The 21,347-nt window shown below is 42.7% G+C and overlaps 1 protein-coding gene across 2 annotated transcripts; it reads right to left on the bottom strand.

Moving 5' to 3' along the window:
• Positions 1 to 4,639: 4,639 nt before the first annotated feature.
• Positions 4,640 to 21,048, bottom strand: RWDD3 (RWD domain containing 3). Of its 2 annotated transcripts, none has more exons than XM_065554265.1 (4): positions 20,737 to 21,048; positions 11,596 to 12,077; positions 5,186 to 5,301; positions 4,640 to 5,088 (listed from the first exon to the last, which is right to left on the bottom strand). In XM_065554265.1, exons 1-4 carry the CDS (start codon positions 20,819 to 20,821, stop codon positions 4,974 to 4,976), a joined length of 798 nt encoding a protein of 265 aa, XP_065410337.1. In that variant the 5' UTR covers positions 20,822 to 21,048; the 3' UTR covers positions 4,640 to 4,973. The 2 variants fall into 2 exon arrangements, with proteins under 2 accessions (XP_065410337.1, XP_005307591.2); XM_005307534.4 differs by having other exon boundaries at positions 11,596 to 12,083; positions 20,737 to 21,045.
• Between the last annotated feature and the right edge of the window lie 299 nt (positions 21,049 to 21,347).

Raw genomic sequence — 21,347 nt, 5'->3', positions numbered from 1 at the left:
AAGACACAAAGGCACATCACAGCTTGTTGACTTAACTGGGATAAATACACGCTCCCATTTAAACAGCACTGGGTTGGTTTATAGTAAAAATAAAACAAATGAATTAACATTGGGACATGGGTTATGTGATGCCAAGTCAAAGGAATAAATTTAGAAAGGGTGACAAGAATATAAAAGTGAAAAAACGCATCTAAAAGTCTAAAACTTACTCCAGCAAGGTAGATGCTTTGTTCAAGATGGTTTCTGTCACCAGTCTTCCTTTTTCCCAGCCACGGCTGACTTTCCCTCAGTTAGGAACTTCCACAGAACTATCAGATGTACTCGAGGGAATTCTGTGCCAAAAAATTTAAAATTCTGTTCCACACAAAAATATTCTGCACACAATTATTTTAAAATTCTGCAAATTTTATTTGTCAATAAATAAATGTGGAAGATCCAGCATGGCAATGTGGAGTGCAGGCCACTGGCTGGAGGGAGAGGACCCCCCCGACCCTGACACAGCGCAAGGGCCAGGCCTGCTTGTCAGGGTGGTCCAGGTGCAGGGCAGGGGCTCATTGGAGTGGGGGGTTCAATTGGCCTGTTTAATGGGGGAGCCCCAACTGCTGCTGGGGGAAGCGTGCATGCTGGGCTCTTGCTTCCCCCACCCCATTCTCCTATCCCCTTCTTTTCCCCATTCCATCCCCCTTCCCTACTGTCCCTTCCCGTCTCCCCACTGTCCCCTATCCCTCTCCCGCTGCCCTATCCCACTCCACTCCCCACACCTCCTTTGCTCCACTCCTCTTACCCTGCCCATCGCAGACACTCACTGTTGTACAGAAAACATGGCACCCAGCACACAGAGCCAGGGAAGAAAACCAGAACTAGGACCCAGGAGGTGGTGTCCAGCTGCAGAGTCAACAAGACTGAGCTGGCAGCTCTGTGTTTGCAGAAATGGGGGGGGGAGGGGCAGCAGCATGCCCCAGCCCCATCTCCCTCCCCTCGCGGTGATTTACCTCTCCACCAGCTGCTCCAGGCACTGGAAATGAGGCATCCGCGCTTCTGGGGAGGGGTGTGTGACCGCTCTTGCGGCTTCCCTTTACTTCACTATCAATTTCTGCTGGGAAGCAAACAAATCTGTGGGGGGACATGACACCTTTTAGTTACAGATTATAACCATAGTGTTTTGGGCTACACTGAACTGGTCAGTGAATCTCATTACCTGATACCAGTGAGCTCCTTGCCTTCTGGCACTGGGCTGCTCTTAGCGTCACGTCTCCCGCCTTGTAAAGATGCAAGAAGGTTAGCCACTGGCTTTACTTGGAGACAGCAGGACAGAGCACTCTTTCATGAACATGCATCTAGCACCATATTTTCTTTTCTCTTTAAACAGAAGAAACCTGTTTTGTCACCTTTGTATGTTTACACTCTCCAGGACATACTATCAGAGAGTATCCATAATTTCACCTACCGAGTCGTTACCAACATTTCATAGTGTCATTAGTGACAAGTGTGATATAAATGATATATTACATGTCACCTTTTAAATAAATATCATGACACCAGTATTTGATGTAATGAGTATGTCAGGCCTGACAAGTTGCAAACACACAGCAGTGAACCACACGTGGGCTTGTGTGTCAGTTGTGCACTGCAAATTGCTTTCTTTACACAGTTATTAGTGCTCAACTGTGAGAAAGATCAGACTTTCAGCGAGTCTGCACCCAGCCTTGCTAGAACGAGCACCACATCCTTTGCGCAAAAGAACTCCAGCCACTTTTCTGATCATATGCAAGTCTGAGGAGAGCTACTCCTAATCAGCAGGGACTTGATCCATTTCCAATTATTTTAATGGGTGTTGAATTAAGCCCTAAATAAGGTTTCACTGGCTAAGATTTTGATACAGATTTTGATGTTACACTGGACTCATCCGCTTATTCATTTTTCTGCGCTAACTATTCAGACTGGGGAGCTAAGATTTTGCCCAGTGTAGTTTACAGCATATAATTTTGCAGACTGAGGTAAATTTATTGCAAAGCTTCTATTGCTAATGTTGCTCAAGGCACTGGTGAAGATAAAAGTGAACACCACTTCACTTTACCACCATGAATTTCCATTAGTCTTTTAGTGTTCTGAGTTTCTGACTTTGGACAGTGGCTCATTTGACTACTCATATCTACTGAAGGTCTCCTATTCCACCAACATGTTATTTGGTTTTTAAGTTGGGACTAGCTAATGCAATAGTGTATAATAAACCCTATTTTTATTTTAACATTTTTAGGCTCTTGTGTTTTATTGTTATTCTGTATCACAAAGGTAGAAATTCAGAGACTCACTTACACTAGCCATGCTATAAAGTTGGATTTCCTCTTTCCTAAGAAGTCATTTTAAAATAAGAGATGAAAAATGTTTTTTAAAACCTGTTTAGGTCAGATTTTGCTTTCTGATGCATGAAATACTGGAAATACTACACAGTGAAAGGCTTGTTAAGAGATTTTGTTATCAAATAAAAATAATGTTTTTAAATAAAAATTGCCTAACAACTCCTTAAAGCCTGATGAACTCCAAAAAAAAAAAAAAAGTCACGTCACATCCCATTATGCATTTGAAATCTCAAACATTAAAACACTGGTTTTTGGAACACACCTAAAGGGAGAGGTGTGATCTAACACTGAACATGGTTGGGTCCCCTCTGATAATGACTCCTTCTAGGGCTTTGGGAATTCTTTTAACCTCAATAGATCAGCTTCTCCATCTGTAGAAAGGAGACAAGATGACTTAAAACGGTTTGAATGAGTCCATAAAGCAAACAAGAAACATCTGAAGGGATTTGGTTGCTGGTGAGCAAGCATTATAGATTGCATGTTTGAATAACTATCAGACCTAGAATCAAATGAAATGCCATTGTTGGATACTGTGAGACCCAGCTTTTCCAAATTTATACAATGGATGATTTTACTTACCTCTGTCAAGGAGGTGCGGCAAGGTTAAATAGATATTGATTATAAAGCATTCTGAACTTGAGAAGAGCTAAGTATTATTACAAAAACAAATAGAAGTCACACAAGTGGGTTTGTAAAGGTCATTAAGAATCTATTGAGATTACGGTGAAGTAAAACATAAGCTGGTGAAAAATATTTTCTGTGCTAACAATTAAGTGTTGTGAAGAGATGCCTGAGTTAGAGAAATTGTGAAAGGGGGTTTATTCACAAACTAGAATTGTATATATTTCTTGTCCAACAAGTGAGTCTAGAAATTCAAGTATACTACCTAAATGGGCAAAGAGCTAAACTGCTTGTATATATCACTTAAAGCAAGAGATGAACATTCTGGGCCTGATTCTCATTATCTCTTGCTTAAACAAGCAGGTGAGCTCCTTGCCCATTTAGGTAGTAAACTTGAATTTCTAGACTCATCAGACCAGAAATGTTTAAATTTCTTGTTCATTAATAGCTGAAAAGTCATGCAATTTCAGTAAGTTTCTAAGTTTCCTCCTTTCCTCCTGTAATACTGAACCCCCTGGAAGAATATTAACCAACAAATTTAAATCATTTCCTTCAAAACTATTATTCATTTCCAAAGAAGTAAACAATTATCCGTCTAGGCCTTTATGTTAACGTCCTCTTTAGAATGTTCATTTCAAATTAAAAGTGTGTTAGACTTTTGAAATTCATGGTCACAATTGGAAAGATGTTTGATGTCTAAGAAAGCATGTAACAGTGCATACCAATTTCTTGTTGCAGTGACCATCTAGAGTCATCATGCCTTAAAGAAAATATTAAACATGGCTTCACCTTTCCAGTCAACTTAAATTCCCAACTTGAGACTTTTTATACATTCTGGACCATGAGAGTTATTAAAATAGTATGCCCTAAATTCAAATGGTACTTGGAAAATATTTTATGCTTTTATCCTGCAAATAAATAAGCCAGTATGGACCCTTATGTCCACACAATCTTAACTGGCTTGTAGGATCAGGCCCTAACTGCCCAAAGGTCTGCACAGTCCAACAATTAGAGTTCATTTAACTTGTCACCTCATAAAACTATACAACTCTTTGAAAAGAGTTTTACAAGTAATTTCATAATTTCTAGCCTTATTGCCAGCAGAGGCACTGAGCTCACATGATAGTAACTGGGCCAGCCACCTCCCTTATGCCCCCTACATTGCAGCCTCCTGCTGGTCTTTATAGAGCAATCACCCTAATCTCTCCCAGGTGTGGCTCATTCAGTAATCAGGTTTGGCTAGCCCCAGCCCTCCAGCCATTAAGGCGAAACCCCCCCTGATATAATCATCCTAGTAGTGCAGCATCAAAGCAAAAAATTCATAAACCAGTTTCAATCTTGCTTTTTCCATCCTGATACTTTTACAATTGGAATCTTAACCCTTACTATTTAAATCAATTGTAAAATGTTTAATGGAGTAACACAAATGGAGGAGATACATAGCAGCAGATTCAGGATGGCAAGATATAGAGGGTTCAAAAAAGTATTTATCTTTAATTATTCTAAGCTTTTATTTTTAAACCATGTTAATTATAATGCATATTCATATTATTGCTGATTTTTTTTGAATAGCAAGAGTAATAGATCTTTCTAGCTGTGCAAGTTAAAGAACCAGCTTCATAAGGATATATTTGAAAAAAGAAGAATGAAACCAAATATCTTGACAAATATACTTTAATTACAGGACAACTGGAGATGATACAATTCTAACTGAACCTCAGAGAAAAGGAATGGTGATTTTTCCCCACCATCCATCATATTGTTAACTGTTAAACTCAGCATTTCCTGTCAAAAGTCAATGCACAGTCAAAAACATGATCTTTTCATAACATGTGAATTGCCTTTTGTTTCTTGCAAGTAGATGTCTTCTTCTTTGGCATTTTGCTCCAGAGCGGCTTTAAAGATGTTCCCCAACAAACATTTCATTTTATCTTCTCACTTTTTACAGTCAACTGCTGCTATAGTCAAAGATTCCAATGTTTTCTTACAAATTTATTTTAACAAAGCAGGCACAAATTCAGAGAAAAGATCAGTAAGTCCTGCAGCTTCAAATTCCTTTTGTAGCTCACCCAAAGTTGAATATTCTTTGACTTCAAATGCCTGAAACCTAAATTGTACAAGAACACACATGAATATGCCTAGATTTGTCAGAATGTAATTATCAGTTCGGTTGCTTTTCTATCTGCAATAATACTAAATTATACCTTTTATGCTCTGTCTGTACTTTTGTTTCACACAGTACACTAATCATTTTCTCTTTGCATTTCTTTCCGCTTGAGTCCACATCTACCTTAGAGGTTTTCTGAAGAATCAAGTATTCCTAAATGACAAAAAAAATCAGAGTATGAAATGTCAGCTATAACATCTTCGAGGTATACTTAGAATCATAGAATATCAGGGTTGGAAGGGACCTCAGGAGGTCATCTAGTCCAATCCCCTGCTCAAAGCAGGACCAATCCCCAGACAGATTTTTACCCCCCCCCCTTTAGCTATCCCTCCCTCCTTAAAGATCTATTTTACATGCACAGAGACTATTTCAGAATATTCCAAACAAACTTGGAAAGTGCTCATCTCAAGTGTACAGAGTCTGATCTGACTTGGCAGGATTACTCATAGTGCTTAAAATTAAGCACATTCTAAAGTGCTCTGGTGGACTGGGGCTTCACAAAGGAAAATATCTTTCTAGCATAGGGGTTCTCAAACTGGTCACAAGGTAATTACATGGGGAGCTGCGAGCTGTCAGCCTCCACCCCAAACTCTGCTTTGCCTCCAGCATTTATAATGGTGTTAAATATATTTTTTAAAGTGTTTTTAATTTATAGGGAGGGGTCGCATTCAGAGGCTTGCTATGTGAAAGGGGTCACCAGTACAAAAATTTGAGAACCACTGTTCTAGTAGGGCCAAGGAGATTAGACCCCCAAAAGCGTTCAGTATAAGCTCATGGTGTTCTGAGTGATAGAAACACTTCTGTTATTAATCTTTCACCACAGGTTTTCTGAGTTGGACTAATATAAAAAAAACAAACAATTATTAAATGATTGGAACTGCCTCAGGAATGAGGCAGTGAGGGTTGATAAAATAAGGTTCAAGTCCCGGGATGGTACCAATTTTGATACCAGAGGGAAGTCTTAAACCCTTCAGGACATGGGCAGTGACTGGGTGGGAAAATACAGAGTAGACATCTATTGGAAAATGAAACATGCTGATGGCTAACAGGTGTACTTGGAGGAAGCTAATAGGCAACACCGAGTATTGTAAGGACAAGAGGTAGCCCAGTATGTCTGGGGTCTTAGCCTGTAAAGGGGAAATTCCTTGTTGTTTACACAACAACATAAACCTATTCCACTTCACTTTATAACATCTCCTGGTAGAGATACAAAAGCTACTCAGGGGATGTCCTGGACTTAGGATGAAAAGGCCCTTTCTAACTCCAACAGCTTCCAAATACTATGTCCTCAAATGAAGCACGACTGGGTTGAGAAGGCTAGTCCATCCTTTGTCCTGGGTTAGTAGCTGATATATCAGGGGAAGGTAGAGAGAAGGACAGGCTGATAGTTGCAGAAGCATTGAGTACAAGACTTGTCAGGCTCAAGCTGGCATTATAAGGATGACTTGCATTTTGTCTGGTCAACAATCGAGGTAAGACGGGAATGGGGGAAATGTGTACCACAAGACCCCCAAACACTGTATAAGAAACATGTCACCCAGAGAGCCCAGGCTACAACCATCTCTGGAACAGAACTCTTTGCACTTATGATTTAGATGGGACACAAACAGGTCCATGGATAGAAGACCCCACACCTGGACCACCACCTACAGAGTCACATCATGCAGCTCCCGCTCAAGTTCGGTGGAGAAACGTCTACTCAATCTGCCAGGTGTTACGGATCACTGGGAAGTGGACAGCAGTTAGGGTAATCTGCATGGGAATACACCAGTCCCAAACGGCAATGGCCTCTGTGCAGAGCTGAGAGGAGTATGCTCATTGATATAACAGTCTGCCATAATGTTATCCAACTGTATTTGGACTGACTATCTGCAGATGCAAGAAAGGAATTGTTTGCAGGCCAATCTGACTGCTGTTAGCTCCAACACACTGAAATGAAGCGTAGACCCCTGAGGGGACCATGTTCTTTGGGCAACCTGACCCTCCAGCAGTGCAACTCCAACCTAAACAGGATGCAGCAGTTGTTACTGGCCTTGTTGGGAGCAGTAGGTTGAATGTTACCTGCATTACGCACACCCTTGCTCTGTCCTCCCATGAAGTAAGGGAGGCTAAGACCCTTTGGGAATCATATCAAGCAAGTCAGGACTGTACTTGCTTGGAGTGTAAACAGACTATAGCCAGCCTTGTAAACATCTGAGATGAAGCCTCATAAATGGAGTCGCATAAGTGCTCACGGCCATATGACCCACTAGTGTCAGGCAGGATCAGACAGACATTCTGGAGCTCAAAAGATTCGTACGAGCCTGATGATGGAGAGGAAGAAGTCATCTCGCAAGTATGCTGTAATAGCACCCAACCTTGCCCCAATGAATTCTATCGACTGTAAGAGTTCCAGGGTGGACTTTTCCATGTTCACTCTGAGGTCTAGCATTCTGGTTGCATCCCATGTTTCCTGGTAAGATTGCACTTTAGGTGTCAGTCATCTAGGTATGAGTAAGCCATTGCCTGTTGCCAGTGAAAGTGAGCTGCTACCACCAATAATACCTTAGTAAACATGCACACTGCCATCAAAAGCCCAAAGGTGAGGACCTTGTATGGATAGTGCTGTTGTCTGGCCATAAATCTCAGGAATTTCCTGTGTGCCAGCTGAATGCCTATATAAAAGTAGGCATCTTTGAGACTGAGGGATGTGAATCAATTGTCTAGATCTAGTGATGGGATAATAGATGACAGGGTCACCATCCTGAACTTTACACAGTGGATAAACTTGTTCAGTTCCCTGAGGTCCAGAATGGGTCTCCATCCTCTGTTTTCTTGTGGACAAGAAAATACCTTGAGTAGAATCCCTTTCCCCTTGCTGCTGGAGGTACTAGTTCTATTGCCTCCAGTTCAAAGAGCCATTTTCCCTCATGCAGAAGAATCCTCTGGTGAGAGGAGTCCCTGAAGAGGGTGGGAAGGTGGATGAGGTTGGGCAGGGAAGGGAACTGGATGATGTACCCTGAGGAGATGACCTCTAGCACCCATTTGTCCACTGTGATTTCTGTCCAGACGGATAAGTAGTAGGAAAGTCAGCCTCCAGAGGGAGGGGGAAAAGCAGAGCGGTTGTGTAGATCTAGAGGGACAGTTGGTGCACAGCTCTCAAAAAGTCCCATCAAACACTGGTTTCAAGGGTAGCAGAGGTTCGGACATGAACACTGGTTGATTTTGGCACCCTTTCTATGTGTCTCAACCTCCTCTGGGATTCCCAAGAAGAGCCATGACACGCATCTCATCACCACAGAAGTCGCAATTTATCTTGCCAGTGTGTCAGCCACATAGGGCACTCTGAAGTGCCGATCTTGTTACCAGCCTACCTTCATCAATCAGGGCCTGGAATTGGTCTTTAACATCCTGAGGAATCTCAACAGCGAAGCTGGCAAAGATGGTGAAATCATAACTGGCCATTAGAGTTTGGTAGTTGGAAACTCAGAATTGTAGGCAGGCTGAGGAATATTTCCTTCTCCCAAAGGGGTCAGGCCTCTTAGCTTCTTTCTCATGCAGATTAGACCTAGATTGTTTCTGTCTAGTATTCTTGGTGGCCACTGACACCATCAAGAAGTTGAGAGATGGATGAAAGAATAAGTATTCTAACCCATTCATTGGTACAAAATACCTTTTTTCAGCCTGCTTGGACACTGATGGACTTATGGCCACTGTGTGTCTGAGGGCCTTGGCAGGTTCGAGGATGACCTTGTTTATAGGAAGAGCCATTCTGCTTGGACCTAAACTATGTAAAATGTCCAGCAGTTTGTGTTATGCTTCCTGGACCTCTTCCAGAGGAATCTGAAGCGACTGCCGTTCTGTTAATTAAGTCCTGAAAGGCTTTGGGATAGTCATGGTGCAGCGGGGAAGTTAGAATCACCACGTCATCAGAGAGAGAAGAGGACAAAGTCACAGAAAGATTCTCTCCCCTCACTCCTCTTCCTCATGCTGCTGGAGTTGTGGCTCTTGAAGAGGTTGATAAAGATCCTACTCTACTCTGGAAACCCTAGAGTCCCTCAGGTCTTCAGTATCATGGGGTTGATATATTGGACAGAGGTCTTGTGAGTCTTCCAGGACACAATACTGCTTTTGTGGGATCTAACTGCTCAGAACCAGCTCCCAGGGTATTGGGTACCAGTGGCTGTAGAGGGGTTGTTCTCTAGAATGAGAATAGTAAGATGTGCTCGACACTCCTGATACTCTGTCTGGGCTGAATCCTCTCAAGGAGCCTATCTGGGCAGGGTGTCTATCGTAGTCCTCTTCCAATTCCAAAGTTTCTGATCCTGGATCCAATAGGGGAGCCTTCAGTACCAGAGGAGGCAGAGATGGCCTGCCTCTATTCGCTAACAGTACCAAAGACAGTCTAGCTCAACCCCTGCATGAGGGCAGGGATGGAAAAGTGTACTGAACTGATAACTGGTACTGGCTAGAGTCCTGGTTCCAGCCATTAAAGCCTAGAGAGGGTGCGGTGATTCTGGTTCCAGGAGCAGTAGAAGGTCTTCTAGAGCCAGGAGGCAAACTGGAGTTGATAGAGATGTCTCCACCACTCAGATTTCCAAAGAGGATGCCCTATCCAACAGTACCAAGAAGGGTTTTGGTGTTGTACCGGGGCTGCTTCTTCCAGTGGATGCTGTGGTTTTGCCCTTAGAAGAAGTCCCACTCTGGAGCACAAAGCATCCAATGACTTGGTATGGGACAGGGACTTCTGCCGCTTTTTAGAGGACTTGGATGGGGAACCTTCCCTCTTGTCCTTATGAGAGCACTTATGTCTCCCTTCCCCATCCCATCCCCCCACCCCCCATCTGCCTTGGCCCTGCTCTCCAGAGTGTCTCAGAGCCAGGGAAGTGGGGGTGGGGAAGCAGAGATCTTGGAACGACTCAGAACTGAAGAAGAAGAAGAAGAGGGGCCACTCCTGCCTTCTTCAGATAGTAATATAGGGGGTCTCCCCACTAAGAGGTTGCTCCCGCCTTCATGGCTTGCTCCATCAGGAACCTGCAGCACCAAAACTTCCTGGACTGTTTAGTCCTACTCATGAACCACCTACAGATACTGCACCTGGAAGGGATGTGCTCTTCCCCCAGGCAGTACAGACAAGTGTTGGGATAGTCTGTGATTGGGAATGACTTGTAGCACATATCCTAGCTCCTAAAGCTGAAGATCCTTGGCATACTTCCCACAACTGTTGGAAGGTTGGGGCAGGGCAGATATGGAAAATGGCTCCTCACCCCAAAGGGGGATTCCCAAGGGAACCAACCCTTAGACTATCTCCTAATTAACTAAATTAAGAAAACTAGCTACAAAGAATTTTAAACGTATTTTGAACAGGAAAAAGCTGAAGTAGTCAGCACAAACACTGAAGCTCCATCCTAGAGCACAAGTGGTAAAAAGGAATTAAGATGGTGGTGGTCTGGCAAGCCCCTTTATTCCCTTGGTGAAGAGCACAATGAGAGCTGTGGTGCATGCACTGACCATATGGACACTGCTAGAGAAACATCCCCAACCCTCAGTGCATGCACAACCTGAAGGAACAAAAGTGTACTACACAAAGGGGCAATCAATCAAAGAAGAAATAATAGTTCCATTCCATTGAGTTTAAGTCTATATTTTTAAGGGGTTGTTTACTTTTCGCAGATATCATGAACTCATACAGTCATTTTATATCAGGGATTGGCAACCTTTGGCACGCGGCCCGCCTGGATAAGCACCCTGGCGGGCCGGGCCAGTTTGTTTACCTGCTGCATCCGCAGGTTCGGCCGATCACAGCTCCCACTGGCCATGGTTCGCCACTCCAGGCCAATGGGGGCTGCGGGAAGCTGCGGCCAGCACATCCCTCGGCCCACGCCACTTCCCGCAGCCCCCATTGGCCCGGAGCAGCGAACCACAGCCAGTGAGAGCCGCGATCGGCCAAACCTGCAGACACGGCAGGTAAACAAACCGGCCCGGCCCGCCAGGGTGCTTACCCTGGCCGAGCCACGTGCCAAAGGTTGCCGATCCCTGTTTTATATCATATTCCTCCACACCTCTTTACCAATGGGAAAAAACAACTTTAAAATTTGATCAAAACACACTATCTTTTTGTAATTTTCCAGTCATTTTAAGATATCCCCCCCCTTTGCCCCTGCAACTACAAAACTCCTATTGGCCTTAGAGATGCTTTTTGTTTTGTTTTTTAAAAAAAAAAACAGAATTTATAATCCAAGACTTTTCAGATTAGTGATGATGAAAGATGAGGTAAAGACAGCCACTGAAAGAATACTGGAGCTTGCAGGAATAAAGAAATGATTGGGTCTATGTATACCCCTAATGATCAGTCAACCTGCTTCCAAAATTGGTAATGTTAGAAAAACAAACACAAGGTATTCTATTCAGATACACAGCTCTCAGCGGTAAATCAATTCGACTAGTTAACATTCAATGTTTTTGCACCTTAATGCTGGTTCTGTCTCCTTGCAGAAGAATCAGTATTATCTTGCCCATAAACATCAGTCTTCCAGTCAGCCTTAGATCTGAAGTCCATTTTTCCACAGTTTTGACATATTTTGCCTTAGCTCTCATGTGATCTAAATGCAAAAGGATAGTACATATACCATCCTCTGTACTTACGCATCTTGACAAAGTACTTTTTTCATTGCAAACTGAAGTTTCTGATTGCCCAATGATGTGCTTAATATTCTGTTGTATCCAGAGGACCAGCTCATGTACCATGGGTTCAGAAAGATGTCTCTTGGCTTGCTCAAGTAATCTTTCTTTCACATCCTTACACTGTGCCCTTGTAAGCTGTTCTGAATTAATGGAGATATTCGGCAGGCTTGAGGGATAACTGACCGGCAAGTGAAATGACAGCGTTAACAGTATATCTGAATCCAAAAGTCCTTTTACGCTGGTTTGAATTCTTAATGTGATTCCATCTGTCTCTGGAAGACATCCAAAAATAATCATAAACTACATATAAAATACAAACTTCAGTAGCACATAAGTAAGTTAATACATTATTTTCTTTCTTAAAAAATTCAATTCAAGTGACTGATACTCTTCATAGAAAATTTCTGAAGTCTCTTACAACTTGTGACTTAAGCTATAAGTCTCTTGCTTACATGGAATCCTGAATAAAATATTTGCATTCCATTCTAGAAGGAAAGTTATTAACATATTCTAAAAGAGAGAGTGAGAACTTTTTCCTCCTTTTAAGTCTTGACAAGTCAATAACACAAAGGATTTTCTCACAAGTAAAAAATTTTACCTGGGGAGCAACAATGAGGGCAACTGAAATAAAGATTTTTTTCAAAAGCTCTCAGCATTGTCTTAAGTCTGCTCCTCCCAAAACTGATAAGAGTTTTACCATCAAATTCAGTGGGAGTGAGGTTAGGCCAATGGTGAGTACTTTAAAGTATTAGAACAGTTCTACACTAAAAATAACACTGCGGGGTTCCATGTTCTCAGCGACTTCCAGACCAAATTTTCTCAATTTACAAGTTAAAAGGTTTTTTCCAAACTCTTTCTTGGATTCAAAAGTCAAGCTTGGCTTGTGGCTCATCGTGAGTAATAAAGGTTCTGAAGGCCAAATTCTATCCACGGTTATACTTATGCAAAACTATAGCCTTCAATATAGTTGGACAGTTAGGCACCCGAACAACTTTAACTCTGCTCTGTAGTGACAACATAAGAAAACAATATTGAACAGATCTTCAAAAATCAATTTAATCTCATCTGGATTTACAAACACTAAAATACCTCCATCATAATCATATGATTGTTGGTTGGTGTCACTACAGGGAAGAGTTAAGGTTGTTTGAGTGTCCTAACTGTGTGTTTCCATATCTTAACACATTTAGATTTCTTTAAAGTTGAACCTTAGCTCTGAATTTTCAATGTTTACAACACTTGGTTTGGGAGAATGAGAATAACATTTCTGCAGTGCATTTTCCCCTAAATTACTTGTATGTATTCTCAATCTTAACTCCCTCAAAATGGGTTTTTGTTGGCTGGGTGGGTGGGTTTGGTGGTTTCTTTTGGGGGGGGGGGGGGTCTGGAAATATTTTAGAGTAAAAATCATACTTGAAGTGTTATATAGGGACATTTTCTAGTAAGTAACATACAGACCATGCTCCAGGCTAGAGTTGGGATAAAATGACTCTTGGCAGCATTACAGTGATTCCCACAGAAGTATAAAACTGTCACATAATAAATCACATAAACAAAGGCAGTGAAATTGGAAATTGCATATACAATTATTTCTATTATAAAACCCTTTTTTTTATTAAGATATGGCTCAAAGAGAAATAAAACAAAACTTCATTACATAAAAAGAGGGGACAAAGACCTAATCTGGCTAAGAGAAAAAGAGGGTATTTAATAAAAGAAGCTCTTCCTCAGATCATCTCTGCTTCAACCTTTTGATGTATTCCAAACACTTCACCCCATTTCTTTAAAAAGTTGCTAAAATGTCAAGTTGTTTTTAAAATGAGGGCAAGAGGAGACAGATTTGAAAGGCGGACTGGCAGAGTAAAGCTGACTTTAGTTTCAGAGGAGTTCTTTTGAAGTGACTTGTCTTCTCAGCGCCCTTGTTTTACTTTCCCTTACATGATAGGCAGTTGAAGAATGTCTAATTATCATTGCTGACACTGCCAACAAACTTCAGTGCCCTCTATAACATAACAGTTGAGCCCTGTTTAATAGGTGAAACAACCTGAAAATGATTTGGACACTCTTTTAAGAGATCAGCCAGAGTTTTGTTTCCAAAGCCCCATCCTTCTTCATATGAAGAACCCTCTGTAACATTGTAGTCTAAAATAAAATAAAATAAAAATAACCAAGCCCTTCATACCAAATGATCATTACACTAACATTACATTCAGAAAGGTCTCCAAACACTCTCAGTCATCCTCATTCTGAATAAAAACACAGCGCCAAGTCCACCAGTGGCAGCAGCAGATGCAAATCAACTGAATTCAGTTGAATTGCACCAGCTTATGCACACAGTTTGTTTGGCACTTCAGTACTAATACCAGAATTTTACAAAGTGCCTGTGGGCATTAAGGGACAGCTTTTAAAGGCATTTAAGCATCTAACTCCCATTTAACAGCCCATTCCTCATTCGATTTCAAAGGGACTCCTTTGAATATCCCAGCCTTTACAGTTTTTTAGAAGCAAATTTAGTGTTTGTAAAAGGTGCAGGACAGGTTGAGAGCAGATTAAAGTCTCCAGATCTATGCGTAATGTAGACACATCCAGGCTTTCCCTCTACAGGCAGCAGTCTACTGGCCAAGCAGTTGTTGGCCCACCACTCTGCCAATGGACCTCAACCCTGACCTAGAGAGATTGCTTCTCATCCCCATTCAGTCCTTGGCCTCTCTGCTGAAATTGCCCATTATTATTATTATTTGTTTTATTATTGTGAGAAGTTTGTGTATAGTTTACATTTGTTTGTTCTCTCTCTCTCTGTATACATATAATTTCATAAAAAGTTAATAGGGAAAAATATTATTTATTTGTAGTAGCACTAGGCTAGGCTCTATACATATATACACCTTTACCCTGATATAACGCTGTCCTCGGGAGCCAAAAAATCTTACCGCGTTATAGGTGAAACCGCATCATATCGAAGTTCCTTTGATCCATCGAAGCGCCCAGTCCCGTTCCCCTCCCACCACCCTCCGAGCGCTGCTTTACCGCGTTATATCCGAATTCGTGTTATATCGGGTCGCGTTATATCGGGGTAGAGGTGTATACACACAGGACAAACCCTGCCCTGAAGAGTTTAGTCTAAATACTATAATGTGTAATTACAATCTAAGTAACTGTGATGGTAGTTTTGTATAACATGGACACCTGGTCACTCAGAACAATAATGAGACCATCATTTTGCCTCACACACATCACTAAATAGCAATCAATGGTAATTACTTGGTCATTACCACCTTAGGTAAGACTCAAACTAGTACACTACAGGAAAAGGGCTCTATATTCCATTTCCAGTCTTTGAGTCACACACTCCTCCCTACTCTGCTTTCTGACTGAAGCAATTTATATTATATTCATAACAAAGCATGAGAGTTCATCATTAATATCCAAACTCCCTGGGCTGACATGGAGGGGGAGGAATCCTCACATAGCCCACATTTCTGCTATGGAGTCTCTATACAGCCTTCTCATCGGGGAGACGACAGGAAGATCCATCTAGCAGCAGATTCTCCAGCTTTACCACTGGCCTCCCCGTGCCCCCAACATCTTGTGTACTGCCACACAGGTACCTGGCACATACTTTAGCTCTGTACTGCACATGGGATAACCTGCACAACCTTCTCACTCTAGCCTCTGTCAGCACAACAGCAAAAGTGAAGGCTGTATTTGCCCCTAACCATACTAAGCATTTTTATATTCCTCTCCTTGCACCAGCTTACTTAACAGTGTTGCCAGTGAATTTTAAAACTCAGACAATTGGAGAAAAATTCATTTCCTGTTTAATTACTGCAACAGAAAAAGATGTTGCCTTTCTGGTAATCCTATCACATTTTTTTCACTAATCTGTGGTCCCAGATCTCACTGACTCAGAAGTAACTGATAGGGAGACAGACAAGCCAATTTTACCCCTTTGGCAAGAATCTCATGCTGCAGCGATCACATCCTTAAATCTGCAACAATCTCACACCTTTCACTGTGGGAAACACATTGCTGTGATGGTGAACTAATCTGAAAGAAGCCGCACAGCAGCAAATCTAGAGGTGTATCGTTCTGAGCCATCATGAAAAAGGGCATTAAAAACCAGCCACATTCATTTACATCTGCTGGAGGCACTTAAACACTTTTAAACAGAGGACTGGTGCAAAATCTTTATGGTCTTAGAATTTTAAAAAATATCTAAGTATATTTACAGTTGATTTAAGCATGATATTGGCCCTTTTATACACTCAAGTTGTAGACTGCTTGTAGCACAAAGACAGCAAATGATCAGAACCCTTCACAAATGGATTCTACAGAAACTATTCCTATGTTCGCACAAACTATAGCACCTGAGTTGACTTCATATCAGAATGTGGTATCTGAAATAAGGAGCAGTATATTACCATTCTGATGAAATTTAATGTGCTAATAAAACTGAACCCAATACAGTTTTTTTTTAAACACATGCTCCTTCCCCTTCCCCCCTACACCTAGCATGCTTATCAGTAAATTCAGCTCTGGCATACTTCAGATTTTTTTTTTTTATGTTCCATGTCAGCCAGAGAGATCCCCTCCTCCTCCTCTGCCAAAAGACACTGTATGCAACACATACATTCCATTTTTAACTCAGAAACTACCTACAAAAGTACAAGCTTTGAATACGTACATATATTTTTATTGCAAGATTACTAAACAAACTAGAAAGACGACAGTGGATTAACTAGTAAATTATGGAATTCTATCTGTAATACTAATCCTTCCAAAGAGGCATGTAAAGTAAGAGAGACATACTGTAATTAGCTCATTTAAATTAATCAACACATTTTTAATAAGAAACATCTTTTGCATCTTAAGCACATCATTGTTAAACCTTAGAAAGCTAAAGGTTTTAGTCTACCAGGAAATGTGGAAGAGCTTCTCCTTACATCCCTCAAAACCATCAGTCCCTAAAGGCCCCTTTTCTGACCACGTGAATCAACCCAGGAATAACCTAAATTTCTCAGAGATCACATCATTTAACACAGAAACCTTAATGTAAAGTGTCTCTGTGCCCTGTTAATGACAAGTTGTATTATCAGAGAAAATTAAGCATAAGCAAATAGTATAATATAATAAATAATAACATAAGCGGCAAGACCTCAGTTTGCACAAACTCAGGGATTCTGCATCTCTAATCCAAAAGAGCAGGAAATTCCCTACAAAATCAATCAATTACAAAACAATGTCCACACCCAAAGCATTTTTCAGATTCCAGTGGAGAATGCTAGAGATCAGTCTGAGAAATGACAGACCAATGGATTGTAAAGAGAGTTTGCTTAAAAGCCATGCAAAGTCATATAACATTGAGATAATTTAAATATAATACTGTGTTCATTCATATTCATGGTATTTAATCCTATGTTCTAGGAAGGGTTTTGAGCCTTTTACATTTAATCACTTATGAACATCTGAGACCATTCTCTCTATATATGAAAAAAGGCACAACTCCTCTAATAGAATCCAAGAAATACATGAGTGTGCAATATTTGGGAAAGATTGTATTTTTAATATAATACCCCACTAAGTTACTTAACTATAGTTTGGATGCTACAGTTTAAAATTATGCTTGGAATCATTTTTCTGAAAAATCAGATTTTTGTTTAGTAAAAATTAAACTTCAACTTTTTCACTTAAAATGTCTTAGCTAAGATGTTTTAAAACTATGACTTTTAATTCTAGTCTAGGAAAACTGTAATGTGTGTCATGTCAGGGGTACCCAGTCACAATACAATTCTATTTTGCAGTGTTGACAGATCATTAAAAGTGTCCCTGAATTGTGCTAATTTCTTTGGCTGTTGAAGACAGGGATCGGCAACCTTTGGCACGCGGCTCGCCAGGTAAGCACCCTGGCGGGCTGGGCCAATTTGTTTACCTGCTGCGTCCACAGGTTCACCGCTCCAGGCCAATGGGGGCTGCGGGAAGCCGCAGCCAGCACATCCCTTGGCCCACACCACTTCCCACAGCCCCCATTGGCCTGGAGCGGCGAACCGCAGCCAGTGGGAGCCGCGATCAGCCGAACCTGCGGACGCGGCAGGTAAACAAACCGGCCCAGCCTGCCAGAGTGCTTATCCTGGCGAGCCGCGTGCCAAAGGTTGCCGATCCCTGGTCTAAAAGTTTGAGTTATTTCAGTGGTAGTTTGTACACAATCAGTTTAAATCACACCTTTTATTTTGGTCTATGTGTGGACACACATTTCATAATAAAATTGTCTTACTTTGATTTAGTTTAAGTCAATACCCTACTGATTTAAGTTAACTGAAACAAAAGTGACATGGTAAGTGAGGTAATATCTTTTAATGGACCAACTTCTGTTAGTGGAAGACACAAGCTTTCAAGCTACATGGAGCTCTTCTTTAAGAACATCCACACAAAAACTTGCACCAAAATAACAAAGACATGAATTAAAACCAATTAAGTTATTTCAGTCCCAGTATGCTTGTAGATAAACTCTAAGGCTTGATCATGGTTTGGGGATAAAGTTATGGTCTTCTTTAAATAGGGTCCTGCAGCTCTGATTGTAACTGTAGGGTAGGCCCTTTTCTATCACTCCAACAGCATAAAGGAATCTTCACATGGGTAAAAACGGCCCCCTGAGAATATCCTACATGTAGGGGCCACCCTGGCTGCTCTAAGAACTAGTGTAATGGCTCTACATTTACCCTGCTCTCAAGCCTCCAGCATAGGGGGCCTGACCAGAGTGCACCACACTATGGTTATTCTCTGCTTCCCCAGGACCCATAGGGAGCCCTGGGAAGCAGACCATAAATTACAGAAGCCCTGAGGATGGTCTAACTTACACCAAGCCGAACCCATGCAGTTCAAGAATATGGGGAACACAAACATGCACAAAGACACTTTTGATCGCTGCACCAAGTGTAGGGCGGGAGTGATTGAGATTCAGGCCCCATGTGCATAATGATAGCTACCATCTATTAAACATTATACAACCCTATGTGGCCTCCAAGCCTTGTTACTTATCTCAAGTATAACTGCTTATCAGGTTAGTTACACTTTTCACTGGTAGATAGCAAATTCTGATTGGTGTCATTCACCTATTGTTATTTACTGAATGCAGGTCCAATGCTGGGAACTAGAGGAGATAGCAAATTGTGACAGGAGAGTGACACCCATTAAGATTTGCCCTGTGCCAAAGATGCAAACAGTAAAGATACATGGTAGGAAATTGACAGGCAAAAGACACCTTTCTGAATTTGCTACCACTAATAAAAGGCAAGAGATTAAATGAGTTATTTACAGTAGCATTTTTGTGATGGGAAAGCATGCAAAAATAGATAAACTGTCAGAATTTGCTATAGGAAGCAAATTATGATAGTGACGCATTTTATAATGCTGCAGTCCAGAGAAGCTAAGTGTTTCGCCAACATATCGGAAACCTATTTTATGGGCATTAGTACTGTTTAGTAGTCTAATAGTGAACTTCTGCAAAGCACCACAGAGGAGTCTAGGTTTCTTCAGAGGTAGCTGGCAGCAGAAAAGAATGCTTAGCTCAGCTCACAAGCAGATGCTAGGAGACAGGTAGGATGCAAGGGTAGTGCTTGCAGTGAGGGTACATTATGGAAAGGTTTTTAATTTTCATAGATGCTAGAGACCTCTTAGATCATCCAGTCTATTGCCCTGACAGCACAGACCCGGAGAGAAAGTGCATCCAATATTAAACTGATAGTACACCTGATAAAAAAGGAAAATCATTAAGGAGTATGGAACAGCTTCCATTTGAGAAGAAATTAAAAAGATTGGGACTGTTCATCTTATAAAAAAGACAGCTAAGATGCAATATGATAGAGGTCTATAAAATCATGAAGGGTATGTATGGATACAGTAAATAAGGAAGTGTTTTTTATGACTTCACATAATACAAGAACCAGGGGTCACTCAATTAAGTTAATAGGCAGCAGGTTTAAAACATACAGAAGTACTTCTTCACACAACACACAGTCAACCTGTGGATCTAATTCCCAGGGGATGTTGTGAAGGCCAAAAGTATAAGTGGGTTTAAAAAAGAATTAGAAAAGTTGATGGAGGACAAGTCCATCAATGGCAATTAGCCAAGATGGCCAGCAACACAACCCATGCTCTGGGTGCCCTAAATCTCTGCCTGCCAGAAGCTGGGCATGGATGGATCACTCTGTAACTGTCCTGTTCATTCTCTCTGAAGCATCTGGCACCAGCCACTGGCAGAAGGTAGGATATTGGGGTAGATGGACCACTCGCCAACCTTATAAGCCACAGGACAGCAAGGAGTTAAAGGAACAAGGTTACCAGTTTTCCAGGGGAGAAGACACCCGAGGTATCCCTTAGCACTTGTCTGACAATGCTTACCACAGGCCAGCGCTCCATCCTGCACAGGATGGGACTCCTGAATTCAGGACAGACTTGGCAAAAGTCTGCCTAGAACCGGTAGGGAAAGGGGGAGCTATGCTGAATACTGGCCGGATTAGACACCCACCACCTTTGCCCCATCCCAGATCCCACCTTCACTGACCCGCTCTCCCACCTCAACTCATAGGAAATCTCCACTGACACAAACCGCTAAGGGGCCAGGTCGGTAGGTAGGAAGGAAACGAGGCGAGGAAGGGGGGAGGAGGATTTGCTACGAAGTGCTGCCTAGCTGTCAGGGGCTACTGGCTGCTCGGCCTTGGGCAAAGTGGCATCTCTGCGGGGAGGGGACCACGGGGCTGCGGAAATAAACGCTGTCCTGCGGCCTGACCCAGCCTCGCCCCACGGGACCCGCGCAGGCCGGGGGCTCCGAGCTCTCCGAGCAGGGTCGGGTCGGGCCATGGGGGCAGCTGGCCGCCTCCGGCGCCCTGTAGCCGGCACAGCAGCCCCGCCTGCGGCCGCGACAATCACCTGACACGGCCAGCACCGCGCACTCATCCCGCTGGCAGTAAATAGCCGTCAGAGCCGAGAGCTCCTCCAGGGCTAGCGCCGACATGGGGACCACCGGCCCCTGCCAAGCGCTCCGCTCCCGCTTCCCCTTCCGCCGTCGCTAGAACCCTCCTCCGCCCTGCGGGGGCGTAAGCCGGGCCCGCGGCCGCCAGGGGGCGCCCCGGCAGGTCAGCGAGCCCGCCGGGCGGAGCTAGCCGCTTCCCTCCTCACTTCACAGCGCGGGTTTCGGTGCAACGGCCCGCTCCGCCAGAGGGGGAATCCCCAAGGCAACGGGCTCACCGACCGCACCGCGCCTTTCATGGCCCTTGTTTGGAACAAACCAGCTCACGTGTTACATGCTTTAGCCCCGCTCCGGGCAACGAGGCCTACGCCGTGCCCGGGTCCCTCCCAGCCGAGCTGCTCCGTGAATTCCGCAGCGAGTAGCACCCAACGCTTGTCTTTAGAAGTGCCGCCTCGTGCTTAGTGTCAAGGACTGTGCGAGCCGGTTCCTGCCGTCAGTTTTCAGCTCTGCCACCTTCTTGCTGTTGTCCTTGGACAAATTCATAGAACCCCTCTGGGCCTCAAGCTACTCC

Source organism: Chrysemys picta, chromosome 8, assembly GCF_011386835.1.
Source record: "Chrysemys picta bellii isolate R12L10 chromosome 8, ASM1138683v2, whole genome shotgun sequence".
NCBI lineage: Eukaryota > Metazoa > Chordata > Testudines > Emydidae > Chrysemys > Chrysemys picta.
Note: the sequence above shows the minus strand (reverse complement) of the source record. Positions and strands in the feature narration are given on the sequence as shown.